At 38.0% G+C, this 21,247-nt stretch overlaps 1 protein-coding gene across 1 annotated transcript in view; it reads right to left on the reverse strand.

Annotated features, from left to right (window-relative positions):
* The window catches only part of LOC106869244 (WASH complex subunit 5), a 159,930-nt gene that overhangs the window by 38,144 nt on the left and 100,539 nt on the right, over positions 1-21,247 (reverse strand). The window contains exons 7-14 of the mRNA XM_052969903.1: positions 19,999-20,224; positions 15,034-15,147; positions 12,131-12,308; positions 10,401-10,531; positions 5,691-5,820; positions 4,012-4,124; positions 2,379-2,545; positions 1,195-1,333 (exon numbers count right to left, since the gene is read on the reverse strand). Of these exons, the coding sequence (XP_052825863.1) occupies positions 1,195-1,333; positions 2,379-2,545; positions 4,012-4,124; positions 5,691-5,820; positions 10,401-10,531; positions 12,131-12,308; positions 15,034-15,147; positions 19,999-20,224 (1,198 nt within the window). The remainder of the gene's footprint in view (positions 1-1,194; positions 1,334-2,378; positions 2,546-4,011; positions 4,125-5,690; positions 5,821-10,400; positions 10,532-12,130; positions 12,309-15,033; positions 15,148-19,998; positions 20,225-21,247) is intronic.

Genomic DNA, 21,247 nt, shown 5'->3' on the forward strand with positions numbered 1-21,247 from the left:
TCATTATTCTTGATGTTTTAACATTCACTTTCACTTCTCATGATTGTGGTTGCATACAGACACACACACACACACATACATGCACACACAGGCGAGTTGGCAGAAACATTAGCACGCCGGGCGAAATGCTTAGCGGTATTTCGTCTGCCGTTACGTTCTAAGTTCAAATTCTGCCAAGGTCGACTTTGCCTTTCATCCTTTCAGGGTTGATTAAATAAGTACCAGTTATGCACTAGGGTTGATGTAATCGACTTAGTCCCTTTGTCTGTCCTTGTTTGTCCCCTCTTTGTTTAGCCCCTCGTGGACAATAAAGAAATAAGAAACATGCACACACAGACATGTACATAGATACATACACCTGATTAGTGTTGAGTATCAGAAAAAAAAATACCGTAGTACATTAATAATGCAGTTTTAGTTTGGTCGAGTCAGTCTCTTGCTACTCTGAGTTTCACCTGTGGGTGCACAGGCACTTCAGGTAAGTTATGACAAGTCTGAAGAGCCCATGTGCACCGTTAGGCAATACTCAGAGTGGCAAGAGACTGACTTGACCAAAATAAAATACATTATATACTACACACACACAAAAAAAGTGAAATGGTTGAGTGGATACAGTACTATTGCATTATAAGTCAGCCAATAGGACTTGAATTCAAATCCACCGAAGTCATTTCATTGTCGATAGAGTATTTTTAATACTCAATTCATTAATCATATTAATACTAACTTAACTGTTTTTTTTCCCATGAGGATGGCATCTCTGAAAATTTAACATCACTAATCTATTTTGAAATATATTAACATCTACTTATGTGACATACTATACATATACTAAATGATTCTCTCATCACTCTTTCAGTAAATACAGTGAAGTTTATGTTTAACTGAAGAGGTCTAACAGTAAAACATGCCAAGAGTTGTCTCCCATACTTGCTGAAATAATTAAGACAATACTAGTCTGGAGGTAATTTCGTTTTTACACCGCCACTTAATTAAGCATTTCTAATTAGGCAATTAATATCTGCTGTTTCAAAAACAGCATTAACTTATCCTTGTGAGTTAGATCACCTAACAATTGAGGATAGACACCATATTATTTGAGAATATTGATACTGAAATATGTTTTAACATTCTCAGATGGTTTGTGAACATAATATACATTGCTAACTACAAAATATATAAATAAAGAAAAACAAAAACGACCGCAAATCCCCACCAGTATTGGAGATCAATAGTGCACATTGCATCATACAATACCTTTAAAAATGTTGCCCTCAGTTTTATCACAAGGGAGGGATCTTTCTTAATGCCTTCCTGCATTATTGATGTATAACTGCAACATAGAAACAAGTGGATTGTTAAAAGAAATATGAAATATATATATACTATATCATATTATATTGTATTATGCATATTACATGTATATATAAATGTATTTATATATACACACACACACACGCACATATCATCATCATCATTTAAATCAGTTTTCCATGCTGGAATGAGTTGGACATTGTGACAGGATTGAATGGATAAGACGGCCACAAATTGTCAAAGTGCCTCAGTTTTGGGCATGGTTTCTGTGACTGGATACCCTTGCTAATGTCAACACTTTACAGAGTATACTACGTGCTTTTATCAGGACACTATGAAATGTGTCCAGGAATCTGACAGGGGGCAGCACTGGACAGATATGACAATTCTAAGAGAGCAGTAGTGGCCCATCCAATCAATGCCCATATGGAAAACAGAGGATATTAATATTTGCAGTTACTGTAAAAGTAAAAGCCACACTGTGTCACTGAAAACATGGAATGTCTTTCCCAAGTTATATTCTTTAAAAAGACTGTATGAAATACAAGAATATTACAGGTACAATATGACAGAGTGGTTATGGAATTTGGTTTGGAACCACATGGTTTTGGGTTCCATCCCGCAATGTAGCACTAAGGGTAAGTGTCTTCTAGATTAGCCTCAAGCAGATCAATGACCTTTATGTGATGCATGATAGAGGAAACACTTCACAAACCCATCATGTGTATGTGCATGTGGATAGGTGTGTTAGTTTGCTTCTACATAACTTTACACTGATGCTGGTTGAGCAGAGAGGCGTTTGTTTACATCTCTTGTGAACAATATGTCCCATAGCTTAGTGGTTTTACCAGTTTCACATATAAACCAGTGGAACAAGAATGCCTTATTTGAAGAACAGATAAGAAACGGAGATAAGCAAAGACAACAATCTATAAAATATTGCCTCAATAACTTTGGTCCAAACCATTCCAGCATGGAGAAAGTAAATAGAAAGATGAAATGACAAACTTTGGTATTCTGAAGAGCTTTGGCACTAGATAAAAATGAAATACTGAAATACTGACCTGTCCATTAAGTGCCACGCATAAGAAAGGTCAGCAACTATTTGGATAGTGATCAGTACCTCTTCTTTGATGTTAATGGTGCGAATCATTTGATGAAGGTATTTACGAGTGTCAGCCAAGAACTGTTTCACTTGAAGGTTGCTCTCCAGCTGATGGAATTCTTGGACCTGTCAAAAATGAAAAAAAAAATTATTTTAAATGTCAATGACTCTTCTTGACTTGACAACAGTACAACCAGAAATTATACAAACACTGTATTATCCCCAGTATACTTCAATGTATATATATAGCCTTGTCTAATTTCATCGTCTTCATTATTTAGCATCCATTTTCCAGGCTGGCATAAGTAAGATGGTTTGACTGGGGCTGGTAAGCTGGAGAGTTGCACCAGACTCCAGTCTGTTTTGGCTTGGTTTATATGGCTGGATGCCCTTCCTGACACCAACCACTCCACAGAATGCACAGAGTGTCTTTTACATGTCACCAGCTGGCATGTGTGCCTTTCGTATGACACTGGCTGGAGAGCTGTACCAGGCTCTGGTCTGTTTTGGCTTGGTTTCTATTGCTGTATGGCCTTCCTAACACCAATCACTCCATAGAGTGTACTGGGTGCCTTTCACATGTCACTGGTATGGATGTCTTTTACATGTCATCAGCACTGGCCACGACTATGATTTCACTTAGTTTGTCAAGTCTTTTCAAGTACAGCAAATCACCAAAAGTCTTGGTTACTGGACACTCAGTGTACAAAAAATACATCATCATATTTTCTGGCATATAAGATGCACTCTTGTATAAGATGAGCACCTATTTTTACAAATATATTTTGTGAAAAAAATTGAACATTTCCTCATAAAATCATACACTCGGTACACCTGTAATATGATCGCATTTGATGCATGGTAATTACATCTAAGAATAAAAAGTGTACATCTTATATATGGTTTAAGTCAGTTCTATTATCTTATATCTTATATCATGGTTTAAGTCAGTTCTATTTAGTTCTCTCCATTTAATCTCTCCACAAACAGATTGCAGTAAACTACAAAGAAGACAAAATAGCACAGACAGAGCATCATCACAAGCAAACCACAGTTATTGACCACATACTCAGCAAAATACACAGTGACTAGTTATGATAATATCAACAAGCAATGTCAACATCAGCATTGCCTTGCTCAAGCGGAGATGAACGTGGAATATATAAACACTGATGCACATTCACACATAAACATAGATACATGTGTGTATACGACAGGGTTTTTGCAGTTTCCATCTGCCAAATTTCTTTATGTGGTGTTGGTAATTCTGGAACTATAGTCAAAGACAGTTTCTCAAGGTGCTGTACAGTAGGACTGAACCCAAAACCACAGTGTTGCAAAATGAATTTCTTAACCATAATGCCATGCTTGTGCCCATAGCTATATCTGACATATGTGTATGTGTGTGAAACTATCTGCCTGTCTATATATATATATATATATATATATAAGCTGCATCCATAGTTTTCATTTGTGTCTTTACTATATACTGAGAGAGAGAGAATTAGTTTTTCAGATAATTACTGACGTGGTAGGAAAACCATAAGTTGTTTTCAAGAATCTGAAATCAAATGAGATAAAGTAATAATTACTTCTTCAAGAGCTTGAATGAGTTGGACTATTTTCCTACCAGCAGCAGTGGAATCATCATAGTCAAGGGAGGTGATCTGTTTGGACATTTCTGCAAACCAAGCCTGTAAGTTATCTGAAACAAGTCAAAGACATGCAAACAGCATGAAAAGGTAAGGTATAGAGATAGTTTCAGAGATTAGATGGAACATAAAGAGGACAGTTTTAACCCATTTGCTACCAATCTGTACGAGACTGCCCTAGGTTTTATGATACAAACATTTTGTTTTAAAGTTATCTAAATTCAAACCTTACTCAAAATTTCATGTTAATTTATATTTCAAGTACCATCTTAATAATGACAAAGTTATTTTATTAAATTCTTCTTCAACATCATCATCCTCATGTAATGTCTGCTTTGTGTGCTGGCATGGGCTAAATGGCTTGAGTGGAACTGGTAAGCTGGAGAGCTACACCAGGTTCCAGTCTGAATTTGGCTTGCTTGATTTCTAAGGCTCGGTGCCCTTCCTAACACCAAACACTCTGAGAGTGTCATCAGCATGGGTGCTTTTGTGTGTCACCAGCACCAGCCATAACTATGATTTCACTTGGCTTGATGAGTTTTCTCAAGCACAGCAAATCGCGATCGCTGTCATTGCCTCCATGAGGTCCCTTAGTCAAATAACATACTTCACCACCTCAAAATTAACTGAAAGAATGGTAGTTAATTTCAACAAGAATATGGTAACAAAAGTGTTAAAGAAATGTTTTCCGCCAACTCAAATGCACCTAGCCAATACAATCCCTAAACCTTGTTAGAAATAACTGTTAAATTGTCTTTAAGTTATATTCAATTATTTTATGAAATAATGATTTCAAATTTTGTCACAGGCCTGCAAGTTCGGCAGAGGGAGTAAATCAATTACACCAACCTCAGTGTTCAACAGGTACTTATTTTATCAACCCCAAAAGGATGAAAGGTAAATTCTACCTGGGCAGAATTTTAACTCAGAACGTGAGGACAGACAAAATGTGGCTAAGCATTTTGCCTGGCGTGCTATCAATTCTGCCAGCTCAGTGCCTTAAAATATCATTTCACAAAATAATGGTCTGTAGATTGTTGATATATAACCCAAGAATATAGGAACAAAACTTAACCTTCAAGCACACTAGGGGTGACAAAGTATAGCTCAGAGAGAGAGCGCCATTAGAAGATATGAGGATGGTACAATCTAACAGGAAGCTACTGGCTCAAGAGACTTATGAGTAGAACACAGTCAAAAGTACTACTGACATCAACAGCAACAACTCTGTTTTTACCAGATTTCTTCATAGTGAGAGCCTCCTGATGACAGACATAGAAGAGAAGGTATCCAGTAGATTTGGATTTAATAAAGCTGTAGTTGTGATCATTAAGGACAAAGAAAGACTCAAGGTGTCGGAGAAAGTTGTTAATTCTTTAGCATTTAGATTACTCTCTCAAATGTAATGCTTATTTATTCATATCGTTTTGAATTATTCATATCATCACCTCGTAGCATCAAATTTTGAAGATGTGATTGCTTATTGTTAGAATGAAATTGTAGGGTAGGTGTAAGAAGCTGGATCTAGCTTGTCTGAATATAAAATAGGTAGAATGTTTAGGCTGGACATGGCCAATTTAGATGCTAAAGGGTTAATAGGCATACTCAACACAAATTACCATTTTTCTCAATTCTTGTTAAAGGTTTCATTCCTGAAAATACTTCACTTAATTCCTGCATCCGTTCAGTGCCTTCCTTTTTGTAACCTTCCCACTTGGTCTGTTTTTCTAACAACATTTGTTTGAAGATCTGTTAAAAAAAAATTGAAAATAAAATAAAAACATCGCTTTTTAAAAAAATAGATCAGGCTAGATGAGATTAAACCGTGTTGGACCTGAGAACTCAAAAACAAACTAAATGAGATTACATAAGATCTGGTTATATGTACCAATCCATATAAAGTAAAACCAGAGTAAACTAGACTATATCAAACCAATTCAAGTTAGAACACTCATAAAATAAGAAATCCAATCCAGAACAGCAGATGCCATAAGAAAATAGTCATTGAAAGACAAGACAACACTAGAGTCATGATAAGATTTGGCTTTTAAACATGTGAAACAGATTCATGCTATTTTAGAGAGGATGGTGGTTATGACGGTAGTCAGTAAATAATTATATTGGATTCAAGAGGTAAATAAATATACTGTCGATGTTTCTCATTGCTCGGTTATTTTACAGAGCTGCTGATGCTTGCTGCTTTCAATGGCATCTATTTACAGCTGTGGAGGCGCAATGGCCCAGTGGTTAGGGCAGTGGACTCGTGGTCATAGGATTGCTGTTTCGATTCCCAGACCAGGCGTTGTGAGTGTTTATTGAGCGAAAACACCTAAAGCTCCACGAGGCCCCGGCAGGGGATGGTGGCGAACCCTGCTGTACTCTTTCACCACGATTTTCTCTCACTCTTACTTCCTGTTTCTGTTGTGCCTGTATTTCAAAGGGTCAGCCTTGTCACACTGTGTCACGCTGAATATCCCCGAGAACTACGTTAAGGGTACACGTATCTGTGGAGTGCTCAGCCACCTGCACGTTAATTTCACAAGCAGGCTGTTCCGTTGATCGGATCAACTGGAACCCTCGACATCGTAAGCGACGGAGTGCCAACAACAAGATTTATATCTATATGAGAGTTGAGTGTCAATTTAACATGGTCACAGTAAAGTACTGGTGAAAAGACATAAACCACAAATCTGGGGTAGCATCTTACCTCAAGTATTTGGATTAAACTGTAGCAAGTGGATTAACCTGTAACAAGGAATTTTAATGTGGAACCAAAATCAGCAGTTCAAGCTGGAGTTTTGGTGGTAAACTAAACTGAACACTCATAGTAACATACCTATTACTTTACGTCAATGATGAAAACTCATTATATATTCTGTGAAAAAAAAAAACTATTGTTGAATAAATGACCTTTTTCAGTTCTGTCAGAATATAAATTGTGAATTGTAAGCACCTGAAGAGGTAAATTTTATAAGCCATAAGAATTGTACACACAAATGTTTAGGCCTTGTTGTTTATCTGAGAGTAAGGGAAGGAGGATTAAGTGGAGTTGTCTCATAGTCTGGAGGCAAGTAAATAATACTCTTTCCTTCTTTTTGTCACTATCAGATGAAAGAGGAAAGACTAACACACAAGTCTCTACATTCTTCACAGTAAATCAGAGAAAAAGGTAGTTAATTATCATTATACAATAACATTTTTTTTGAGAATCACTGCTATTCTGCTGTCTTGTACAGAACCAGTTTAAGCAATGAATGAGTTAAAGCAGTTGAACTGTAGATGACTTTCTATAGAAAGTCACCAATATAATAATGGCTTCAAATTTTGGCACAAGGCCAGCAATTTAGGAGAAGAAGGCAAATCGATTACTACATTATCTTCAGTGCTCAACTGCTACTTATTTCATCAACCCTGAAATGACAAAAGGCAAAGTCGACCTCGGTGGAATTTGAACTCAGAATGCAAAGACAGATGAAATGTTACTAAGCATTTTGCCTGGAATGCTAACAATTCTGCCGGCTTGCTGCCTTAGTCCTGAGTATAACAATAAATAAAGCGTTTGGAGATGAGATGAGTTTCTCATAAATTTGTAAGTTCTGAAGTATTTACATGTGTATTTAATGAAAGTTGTAAAGCAATGTCATTCAGAAAAGAGTTGAAACGATTATTCTTAATTGGATATTTAACGATGACATTGAGTGGAAATTGAAATGAAGAGCCAAGCCACTTACTGACAGTTTTTAATTAAGTAATTTAATGTGTGTTCACAATTATTAGAACCCCACCACCATCTCTTATAGTATTCTTTTGAATTTCATTTTAGTTTTACACCCATTTTTCTTCCATGATATAAGATAGATGGATTTTGTAAGTCTGGGCAATTACATAATACAGGGAAACCGTTTTCCAAGGTTGAACAGGCATGCTATTACAAGCCACTCTACTGTGAAGTAAATGTGGAACATGCTTGCCCACTTAGTAAGTCAAGGTGTTAAATGCTTTTACTATGCTTCATTGGGGTATTACAGTGTTAAAGTAACACGTGGGACTAAGCTTAATATCTTAACAATGTGATCGGTATATGTGCACATGCACATTCATATGCATATGTCATCTTTGTTGTTGGCACTCTGTCGCTTACGACGTCGAGGGTTCCAGTTGATCCGATCAACGGAACAGCCTGCTCATGAAATTAACGTGCAAGTGGCTGAGCACTCCACAGACACGTGTACCCTTAACGTAGTTCTCAGGGACATTCAGCGTGACACAGTGTGACAAGGCTGACCCTTTGAATTACAGGCACAACAGAAACAGGAAGTAAGAGTGAGAGAAAGTTGTGGTGAAAGAGTACAGCAGGGTTCGCCACCATCCCCTGCCGGAGCCTCGTGGAGCTTTTAGGTGTTTTCGCTCAATAAACACTCACAACGCCCGGTCTGGGAATCGAAACCGCGATCCTATGACCGCGAGCCCGCTGCCCTAACCACTGGGCCATTGCGCCTCCACATATGTCATGTATACTATATATAACAGACATACATGAGCATATGTGTCAAGACAACCCGCATATACATATATACATACATCATCATCATCACGTCTGTTTACCATGCTGGCATGGGTTGGATAGTTTGACAGAATCTGGCCAGCTGAAGAGCTGCCTACGCTCCATGTCTGTTTTGGTATGATTTCAACAGCTGGATGCCCTTCTTAAAGCCAACCACTTCACAGAGTGTACTGGATGCTTTTATGCAGCACTTTTATGTGGCACTGGCGCAGCTGCTTTTTATGTGGCACCAGCACCCACATGCCCACACACAAACACATGTAATATATGATGGGCTTCTTTTAGTTTTTACAGAAATTACTGTAAAAAAGTTACTCAGGTTGTCACAGACATGTAAAAATAAGTCAAGTTAGTATAAAACTAATGCAACAAGCATTAAAAAGAATATCAGAAATAATTACGAAGTAAGAAAAAAGACACTATTAGTTAATAACTGAGTTACTGAAATTATTCCTGCATGCATGGGAAACAACTCTGGACATGTTTTGATGTAATCAGATCTCATCAGTGAAGCATAAACTTTACCACACAGGCTTAAGTAGAGGTGAAAGAATCACAAATTAAATGGACACTATTGTAGACAAATTGGTATGAAGTGAGTCTAATTTAAAGAAGAAATTAATGAAGATTCTACTTCGGCACAGCATTAGTCAAGTGAATCAACTTCACTATCTAACTGTTATACATAGAATATAAAGTAATTCCCTTCAATGGGATTTTAGTTTAAAAGAGTGAGGTAAAAGTAAAGGGTAAAGACCCTCTTCAGTTATAAATGACCATGGGATTGCACCTAGAAAATTCCTCTCCAAGGCACAAGTCCAAGCGAGGTTATGGAAGATCAACAGTAGCCCATGCACACCAGCCCCCCCCTCCCCATGCCACCAATGTTATCGAAGGGAAAGACAAAGGCTGATACAGCTTGGAACCAGTGACATTACAACCCATTTCTATAGCTGAGTGAACTGGAGCAATGTGAAATAAAGTATCTTGCTCAAGAACACAACCCACTGCCTGGTTTGGGGATTCAAACTCACTACTTCGTGATTGTGAGCCTGATGCTCTAACCACTGAGCCATGCACTTCTGCTAAATGAGTGAGGTATCAAAGTAGATAATGTAAATTAAGTAATCTAACTGTCAGGACTAGATATTTAAACATATCCATATCAATAAATAGTTACGTGAATTCCTAAAATGTAAAACATTAACGGTATATATCATTATATTGATCAGACTATCGGATATAGTTATATACCATTGATCACAATGTGCTTCCTTGCATTGTTGTAGCTTCTGAATGATGCCATCCCAATGGCTAGGCAGACAGGCCAAAATTCCCCCTGAACAGAACACCAGTTCATTACAGGGTTAGGCATTTACAGCTGAGGGGATTGGAGCAACATGAAATGAAGTGTTTTGAGAAGATGATGTACCACTGTTCTGAGAATTGAAACTGCAATCTTGTGACCGACTGCTGTAATCTTGCATTCTTGCAACACCCTAACCGTTAAGTGATGTGCCTTCACAAAAGTCATATACAACAAAAGAAAAATTATAGCTATCACACACAAATACGTAGTTGCTTGTACCGTTTTACTAATTGTTTTAGGTGCCAATGTAGTTGTGGAGCAAATATAGATACCATCTCACCAAAGGTTCCACTCAGCAGGATTGAACCCAGAACCACACAGCAACACCTGCACCTATAATGGTGAAAATTTAGAAAAGTTTTATAGCTTATAAATATCATTAAAACTGTTACTTACTTCTTTTAGCTTGAGTTCATATTGTCCAATATTTAGAAGAAGTTGGAATAGTGCTAGAGGTGAATATTGGCTGTCAGCAAGCACTTGTTCACGAACCTGGCGATACTTTTTGGCATTTTCGTTAGTTGTAGCTAGATATGAAGAGACATAAATAGGAAGAAATATTAAATCATTTGGTTTTATCTTCTCTCTCTCTTTCTCTCTTTATAAATCCATATATCTCATTCTGTTGGTCCCTTAAGCCAAACCACTACATTACAGAACGTAAACAAGTCTTCACTGGTTGTCATACAGTGATAGGGACGAACTCAAAGACACACACAGATATATACATATATGTACGACAGGCTTCTCTCAGTTTCTGTCTATCAGATCCACTTACAATGCTTTGGTTAGCCTTGAGCTATAGTAGAAGCCATTTACCCAAAGTATCGCACAGTGGGGCTGAACCCAAGACCATACAGCCACACTTGCATCTACATATATAGAAAAACGCCAAAATATAAAGAAAAAAGACAAGTCCATTACTCACAAGCTTGTATGAGTAGGTAGCATGTGCTATGCTTTCGTTAAATGTTTCAGCTGTCATTGTAGTTAAAAGAAGACAGACAACTGCTCAGCTTCCCCATGCATGACTAAGCAAAACATATCCAGTAAGTGAGAGCCATAGGGAGCAGAAGGCTGCAACAGCAATAAGCTGGTACTCATTTTAACTGACACACTGGAACAAGATGAAATAAAATGTTTTGCCCAAGGACACTATGTAGACTGGACACTATGGGAATGGAACTCACAACCATACAACTGTGAGCCTAACAACAAGACCATGTACCTTCACACAAATATGTTGCTGGCACTCTGTCGCTTATGATGTGGAGGGTTCCAGTTGATCCGATCAACGGAACAGCCTGCTCGTGAAATTAACGTGCAAGTGGCTGAGCACTCCACAGACACGTGTACCCTTAACGTAGTTCTCGGGGATATTCAGCGTGACACAGTGTGACAAGGCTGACCTTTTGAATTACAGGCACAACACAGAAAGTAAGAGTGAGAGAAAGTTGTGGTGAAAGAGTACAGCAGGGTTCGCCACCATCCCCTGCCGGAGCCTCATGGAGCTTTAGGTGTTTTCGCTTAATAAAAACTCACAACGCCCAGTCTGGGAATCGAAACCACGATCCTATGACCGCGAGTCTGCTGCCCTAACCACTGGGCTATTGCACCTCCACACACAAATATACACACCTTATTAATAACAAGCAGTGGTAGACCCTTTATTACTTACACTGATGAATATTCAGTTGTTCAACCAAATGTACATGGAACTCATTAAATAAAGATGTAAGTGGCTGAGTATTCCACAGACACGTGTACCCATCACATAATTCCAAACTCGAATCAGTGTGTCAGAGTATGTGACAAGGCTGGATCTTTGAATTACAGCTGCAATCTATAAGACAGGCTTCTCTATAGTTTCCCTCTACCTAATTTTACTGACAAAGCTTGTGTTGACTAAAGGTAAAGATACCATGCAGTGGGATCAAACCTTGAACCACAGGACTACAAAGCTAACTTTCTAACTACTCAGCTATGTTTGTGTATCCTTGCATCCACAAACAGTAAACATGATGCTTATGTTTTAACAAAATCCACTCTGAACATGCTATTTTGTAAAATAGATGTTTTTAAAATTCAAAAAAAAAAAAAGAAATTATATTTTTGAAAATGCTTACAAGTTGGTAAAGCAGCAGTGTGTAACAATAACCAGCGAAGTGTGACGTTCCCTTCTCGCATAACATTCATCAACTTCTGGATGTTGTCTAGAATGAAGTCCTCCTGTAAGACTCCTTCTTGTAGGTTCTTCTCTAGCTGGATATTAAGCCTTTTCATCTTCTGGTTATATTTTGTAGCCTGAAATATACATAGCGGACATTGTAACAAATTACCAGCAGATAATATACATTGATATACAGGGATTCTTGCATTATGGAAACATTGCATTCCTGAAAATTTTGACATAACATGTAACACCGTCATTATCAATCATTTAACATTCACTTTTCCATTCTTGAAACCTTCACCTGTTTAAGGTAGTATTTTTCCATACCTAAAGGTGTAAGGTAGTATTTTTACATATCTAAAAACGGTGAGCTGGCAGAAACATTACCATGCAGAATTGTTAAAATACATAATGGCATTTCACCCATCTTTATGTTCTGAGTTCAAATTCTGCTGAGGTTGATTTTGCTTTTCATCCCTTCAAGGTTGATAAAATAAATACTGGTTGAGCACTGGGGTTGATGTACTTGACTTGACTGGCCTTGTGCCAAAATTTCAAACCAACATTTTTCCATACCTAGATATGTTTTTCGCAGAAGACGGAAAAAAAACCTGATGATGATGTTCAATTACAACCATCATATGATATCTAGACAAGGGTACACATATACACACATACGCATATATATATATGACACTGGTCTCTCAGTTTCTATCTGCCAAATTCACTCATAAAGCTTTAGTCAGCCTAGGGCAATTGTAGAAAACATAGCCGCACTGCATGGCAGTCCAAAGTGCCATGCAATGGGACTGAACACAAGATCAAATGCTTGGGAAGTAAGTTTCTAAACCACATAACCATTTTTGAGTAACAAGAGAGTCAATAGAGAATACATTTCCTGTATTCGAATATCATGATAAAGCAAGATTTTCAAGAATACACTTTTTCCATTATGATGTGAGAGATGTCTGTATATGAGCGAAATCGAGAGCCTCTATATGCTCAGTGGCCTGCTAGAAATAGCAGTTACATCTCCTCTAAATCACATGCTACTCTCTAAAAAACAAAAAGAAGGATACATTGGATAATGTAGTCTACTGTCCAAATAAATATGAAATAAAAAAAATATTGCAACTGAAATGCTTCTGATGATGGGTATGCTTATTCAGAGATAACTTAGTCTCTTGAGTTTAATAATTCTTTTTTTGGAACAGTTGATCTTGAAGCAAATAAAGCTGAAATAACAGTATGTACATATTGGGTTAAAAGGACCTTCAGACAGGAAAAGTCAGAGGCTGCCAGTGGAACTTTTGCAGTTCAAAGGGATTTTTAAATCCAATATTTACATGCAAAGTTTTATTTGCTTAAAGATCCACCATTCCAAAAAAAGAATTATTTTCCATTCTCCCACAGTTTATAAATTCTTATGATGTCTCCAGTTAATATAACATCATTGGATTAAATAAAGCAGCAAGCTGGCAGAATTGTTAGCATGCAGGGCAAAATGCTTAGTGGCATTTCATCCATTTTTATGTTCTGAGTTCAAATTCCAGTGGGTCAACTTTGCCTTTCATCCTTTAGGAATCGATAAAATAAGTACCAGTTGAACACTGGAAGTTGATGTAACTGATTTACACTGTCACTTGAAATTGGTGGCCTTGAGTCAAAATTTGAAACCATTATTTATAGCTCTGTTTGCTTCAAGATCCACCATTCCAAAAGAATTATTTCACATTCTCTCACAGTTTATAAATTTCAGTTAATAATAACATCATTTAACTAAATAAGGCAGGAAGCTGACAGAATCCTGAGCATGCTGGGCAAAATACTTCATGGCATTACATCTGTCTTTGTGTTCTGAGTTCAAATTCTGCCAAGGTTGACTTTGCCTTTCATCCTTTTGGGGTCAATAAAATCAAGTACCAGAACACTATGGGTTCAAGTAATCGACTTACTCTGTCTCCTAAAATTGCTGGCCTTGTGCCAAAATTTGAAACCAATATAACACCACTGGACTAAATGTAATGTGCCATTACTTCATTGTTTGACTCAACATTAAATTGATGTTCATCTTTCCATTTATGCTCATCATTATGAATTTCTTGCCACTACCAACTTTTTCTCCATATTTTGGCTGATTTCCAGTTGGATTGAAAAGATTAGAGAGAGAATTTAGAGCGGATACATCTGTGTTCTGCAGTAAAAGGATAATGAGTGAATTAAGACAGTTTAGTGACTTTTAAGATCACCTCTGGTGAAAAGAACTACTCATTATTTTAATGACTAATTCTGAACAAGAAAGGCAAGGGAAACAACTCAGTAATTTAAATTAAAACTAATATATGGTGTGTGTACATGTGTATGTTTGTGTGTATGAATAAGTCTGATCTTTGGCAGAACAGAGACAAATTCAGACATGTTTCATTGTTATTAAACTTCTTCAGCAAAACATAGTCTAACAGTTAATCTTACATGATTAGAGTACTATACAGGCTCTGTGGCAGACTACTAAATGTATGGTTCTGATTTCAAACTAAAACTATTACATTGTGCTGCGGAAAAAGGTACATAACTCCCATTACTTCAGGTTATATGAAAGGCAATAACAGAGCCCATTCTTCTTTCATGATTGAAAGAACATTTCAACTGCAAAACACAGAAATAGTTCTATGTAACATTGCATGGAAAAAGGAACACAAAGCAAAAACAAAAAAATAACAAACCAGTTTATATCTTGTATTCAATATGCACCTATCTACTTGCCAATTTTGATAGCAACTAATAATTGTCCTCCGTTTAGTGAAGGTATTTATACCAAAAGAAAACATTAAAATGACCAAAGCAAAGAAGTTTTACCTGTTCCCTAATATTACTCTGCTCTAGAGTGTTGTTCAGAGCAATCATTGCAGCTTTGTAAGGGGACCAGACATCAATTAGGTTCACAATTATACCCATGTAGACACTTATTATCTGAAAACATTATAAAAAGGGAAAAGTGAACATTAGATTATAGGAAAGTGGTTATACACCATTAGGTGTACACCCGCTTTCCTATATTAAATTCAAAAGAAACAACGAAATGCTGACTCCGAACCATCAACACAACAATATTTATTTACGGAGGAAATAGGCAGCCATGAATTGGTTGCTGAGACGCCTTCTGTGAGAGAGCTCTGGGCTGGACGTCCAACCTCTCCGCCGGCCGGCGAGATAAGAGACTGAAAAAAGCGGGAACGTTTAGATGTTGAATTCCACGCATGCGCATGGGACAAGGCGTTACTACAAGATAAACAGCAAGGAGGTGAAGCTTTAAGAACTATGAGATGGATGTAAAACAGCTGCTCTCAACAGGAGTCCACCTATAATTTTGATGTTACAAATTAGGCACAAAAAATTGGCCATAGTTCTACAATACACAAAATGTTATAACAATTTTTTAAAATACAATTTCTAGTAATATTTAATTATAGAAATATAAAATGGTTGAGAACCACTGATGTAAACAAGCTAAAACAACCTGGAATAAGTTGCAGAAAATCTCTCATCATTTATCACTTTATGTGCATTTTTCCTTGCTGGTGTGAATTACATGGGTCTCTTTCAGAACTGCATTTCACAAATTGTCCCAGTCATTCATACTTTCTTTAAGGAACTGCATTCTAACATCAGACCTCACTTTTCCCATCTGTTTCAATTTCCTTATTAGCAGGAACCTTTTCTCTGTATCATTTGACACTTTTCACCCAACTGTCAATCCTCATATGTATTACATGTCTACACTAACACTGTCTACTCTCTTGCATGCTATATCTGATTTTCTGATTGCTTTGATGCTCAATTTTTTTTCACTCCCTTTACCAGTGTCCCATCATTCCCATACACTGATATGACACATTTGGATCATATCTTTCCAATATTTGTGCAACCTTTGCTAATAAACATCAGGCCTCATACACAAATGCCATATAATTTGCTCTTTGCTTGGAAGATTGGGAAAGAACTGCTAGTTGCCAATAATTCCATCAACTTTTTGTATTCAGTTTCATCAGTCCCACTGCATGGCATCTTGGGCAAGTGTCTTCTACTATAGCCTCGGGCCGACCAAAGCCTTGTGAGTGGATTTGGTAGACGGAAACTGAAAGAAGCCTGTCGTATATATGTATATATGTATATGTATATGTGTGTTTGCATGTCTGTGTTTGTCCCCCCCAACATCACTTGACAACCGATGCTGGTGTGTTTATGTCCCCGTAACTTAGCGGTTCGGCAAAAAGAGACCGATAGAGTAAGTACTAGGCTTCCAAAGAATAAGTCCTGGGGTCGATTTGCTTGACTAAAGGCGGTGCTCGAGCATGGCCACAGTCAAAAGACTGAAACAAGTAAAAGAGTAAAAGAGTAATATGAAAATGAAAATAAAGCCGAGTATAGGAGATGATGATGATGATGATGATATTCAGAATGTTAAATAAAATTGTCTGAAAAATGTACTTTAATTTAATTTTAAAGGAAATGTTTTCAGAATAACCAACTGAAGACATGGTGAGGCCGTGCACAGCTGGTAAGTGGATCCTTAATTCTGCTTATATATAGCATTTTAGGCTGTGGCTAATACATCTGTTCTGATTTGATTGTTCTTTAGGTTTAGCGCAAGGAGCTCATGGTCTGATAACTCAAGAGTGAAGATTAAACATTGAGATTTATCTACTGAATTGGCATTTACACTGTTGTTGTCTCCCTTAGTATACAAGCTCTTTATTCAGACATTAGCCTTTAGTTGACAGAGTGTATCAAATTTGCATGAATTATGAAAATTTAATGTCAATGCATTGAATATAAAGGTAGGTCCTACATCAGTTGGTATATGCGTGTGTGTGTATAGGCATACATACATATATATATATATACACACACACACACATCATCATCATCGTTTAATGTCCGCTTTCCATGCTAGCATGGGTTGGACGATTTGACTGAGGACTGGTGAAACCAGATGGCTACACCAGGCTCCAATCTGATTTGGCAGAGTTTCTACAGCTGGATGCCCTTCCTAATGCCAACCACTCCGAGAGTGTAGTGGGTGCTTTTACATGCCACCGGCACGAAGGCCAGTCAGGCGGTACTGGCAACGGCCACGCTCAAAATGGTGTATCTTATGTGCCATATATATGTATACATCATCATCATCATTTAGTGTCTGCTTTCCATACTGGCATGGGTTAGATGATTTGAATAGAACTGGTAAGCTTGAGAGCTGCACCAAGTTCCAGTTTGGTTTGGCATGGTTTCTACAGCTGGATGCCCTTCTAATATTTAGGCATATAAACCCAAGATGGGAAAAAAATGGGTTTACATCCCTGTAACTTAGTGGTTCAGTGGCAAGAGAGATCGATAGATTAAGTACCAGACTTAACAAAAAAAAAAAGTGATAGGGTTGATTCATTCAACTAAAAATTCTTGAAGGTGGTGCCCCAGCATGGCTGCAGTCTAATGACTGAAACAAGTAAAAGGACAACAGGAAAAAAAAAAGGACAAACACACACACACTTTATAGTTTAGCCAACCCATAGTGATGACTTTATCCCTGTAAACAATGCTCTACAGTTAATTATCCTATATAACATTAAATTAATTACCTCAATATTTATTAACTTAGAAGAGGTTTTATAATAACCATTCAGAGCTAACAGATGATAAACTAAGACAATATATGTATTGATTAAAGTCTGTCAGTTTGCTTTGTTTACAATTCATTCATAAGTCAGCCGAATATTGTGTTAACAATTGAGGACACTATTATATATCAATACAATACAACTTCGATTATGAAGAAAATGTGTGTGGCAGTTGCGAACGAAAAATAATTCAACCACTAGACAGAATAAACAGTTGAAATAATTTCTATAAATATTAAAGGTTGAATATATAAGATGTGAAGTAACACAGTGGGGCTAACCAAAAAGAAATAAGTGTGTGTGTGCATATGTGATTATTCTTCTATTCTTCATCATCACTTTAATACCTATTGGATGGTCTTTGAGGCAGCAAGCTGGTATAGAACCATCAGCATACTAGGTGAAATGCTTAGCGGCATTTTGTCTGTCTAAGTTCTGAGCCAAATTTCCACAGAGGCTGACTTTGGCTTTCATCCTTTTGGGGGTCAGTAGAATAAATACCAGTTGAGTACTGGGGTTGATGTAATCAACTCCCTCCCCCCCCCAAAAAAAAATTTGAAATCAGTATCTATTGGATGGCTTGTAAGTATAGGAATTCATTGCTCAGCTCAGTCTTGTGTCATCTCATCTGTGAGGCGCATCATCCTAGGATCTGATTTTACCTCTTCCTCCAGAGCTGCCACTGCTGTTGCTGCTACTACTACACCACATACATGCATGCACCAAGCTTTTGTTTTATGCACATTTTCCCCGACATCATCATCGTTGTTTAACGTCCACTTTCCATGCTAGCATGGGTTGGACGATTTGACTGAGGACTGGTGAAACCAGATGGTTATACCAGGCTCCAATCTGATTTGGCAGAGTTTCTACAGCTGGATGCCCTTCCTAACGCCAACCACTCCGAGAGTGTAGTGGGTGCTTTTACGTGCCACCGGCATGAAGGCCAGTCAGGTGGTACTGGCAACGGCCACGCTCAAAATGGTGTCTTTTACGTGCCACCTGCACAGGAGCCAGTCAAGTGGCACTGGCAACGATCTCGCTCGAATGTCTTCACACATGCCATCCGGCACAAGTGACAGGGAGGCAATGCTGGGCACAAGTGCCATGACGATTTCGCTTTCGCTTGACCCAACAGGTCTTCGCAAGCCGAGGTGTTATTTCAAAGCTGGATGCACTTCTTACCTTTACCTGTCTTCAAATAAGAAATATTTTATTCCACTTGTCTTCGAAAGTACAGAGCTAGAGAATAATTTAACAAGTAATACCAACATAATGTCACTGTTTTTGTGCAAATGATTTCATGTGAAGACACAGAATATAAACATTAACACAGATACAGGGAGGTGGAGTGAAGGATTTGGAATTGGAAGTAATAATGAGCACCATTGAGCGTGATTGTTACCAACATCATCTTCCTGGCACTTGTGCCAGTGGCACGTGAAAAGACATTCAAGCGAGTTCGGTGCCGGTACCGCTGGACTGGCTCGACTAAAAAGCAGTGCTCCAGCATGGCTGTAGTCAAATGACTGAAACAAGTAAAAGAGAGTAAAGAATATATGTATGTGTGTGTGTGTGTGTGTGTGTATTGAACTTGTAGAAGAGGGAGACCCAAGAAAACATGGGACAAAGTACGGAAGGATGACCTCAGGACACTGAGCTTTATGGAGGAGATGACAAACTGTCCTCCGCAGCAGATGTGTTAATGCAGCTGTCCCTGCTGATGAGGATTGACCTACAAGAGCCCTGTGCTGGTGTCACATAAAAACACCCATGTTGGGGGCCATATAAAAAGCTCCAGTGCTAGTGCCACATAATAGCACCTGTGATAGCGCCATGTAAAAAGCATCTGTTCTGGTGCCACGTAAAAGGCACCCAGCACACTCGGTAAAGTGGTTGGCATTAGGAAGGGGGTCCAGCTGTAAAAACGAAGTCCAATCAGACTGGAACCGTGTGCAGCTCTCCTGCTTGCCAGCCCTGGTCAAACCATCCAACCCATGCCAGCATGGAAAACTGATGATAAATGATGATGATGATGATATAACTGATTAATATATCTGAAATGTCTTGATAGCCAAATGGTTTGGTTTAACTAATGATATGCACTGATGATTAAGATCAACAAGAAAACAACAAAGATACTCACCCAATTATCAGGGAAATATTTATCAACAATCTCTCTCATTTTGGCTTGCTGGTTGTGGAGTATCTCTGGTTCAAAATAAAGAATCACATACAACATGCTAGCTTGGGTAGCAAGAGCAGTAGACCGGTGTTCAGGAAGTGGGTACGCAGCCACCTGGTTGTAAATGTCATCTGAACGAAGTCGGCCAATTACCATACTGATAAATATATTGTTAATGGGAACTCGGCTGGAAAAAACAGAACAGAGACAGAATTGGTATTGAGTCCTGCATTTTGCTATCTTTCAGTTCAAGTAATTTTTTTTATTTATATGTTTTATTTATAAAATTCATTTGTTAATTTGTTTGCTTTACAGCCACTTTTCAATACTGACATGGGTTAGGCGGATATTTACTTAAGGCAATATTTTACAACTTGTTTGCCTTCAAGTAATGGATTTTTTCTTATTTCACTCAGCTTCAAAACTGAGTCACAGGATGTAATGGTCACTAGGAATGTAAACATGACAACAGTTTTTAGCCCAGGTGAAGAAGTAGAAATAATTTGATGCACACACATACACACACACACGTGCTCATGTGTTTGTGTGTGTGCATAAAGTTACTTCTGCCTTTTTGCTTGAGCTAAAAATAGTATATCCATACATTTGGGGATATAGCTGCAAATCTTTGTCTATAACTTTAAAAACAGGTAGAGATGAATCAAACTGATATGAATGACTTACTGCTTCAACTAAATGTGTGCTATTTTCATGTTTGTCCACTAATTTGTACATACATACATATATATAGCAACATCATCTCCTTCATTGGACACTAGACTTGGCTTGCGAAGCGAAATCGTGATGGCACCTGTGCCCAGCGTCGCCTTGCTGGCACTTGTGCTGGTGGCACGTGAAAAGACATTCGAGCAAGATCGTTGCCAGTGCTGCTGGACTGGCTCCTGTGAAAGTGGTACGTAAAAGCACCCACTACACTCTCTGAGTGGTTGGCGTTAGGAAGAGCATCCAGCTGTAGAAACTCTGTTAAATCAGATTGGAGCCTGGTGTAACCACCTGGTTCACCAGTCCTCAGTCAAATCGTCCAACCGATGCTCGCATGGAAAGCTGACATTAAACGATGATGCTGATGATTATATGTATATATATATATATATATATATACATGAAATCTTTCGAGCGAGATCGTTGCCGGTGCCCCTGGGCTGGCTCGTGTGCGGGTAACACATGGAATCTTTCGGGCGGGATCGTT

Source organism: Octopus bimaculoides, chromosome 8 (genome assembly GCF_001194135.2).
Source record: "Octopus bimaculoides isolate UCB-OBI-ISO-001 chromosome 8, ASM119413v2, whole genome shotgun sequence".
Taxonomy (NCBI): Eukaryota; Metazoa; Mollusca; class Cephalopoda; order Octopoda; family Octopodidae; genus Octopus; species Octopus bimaculoides.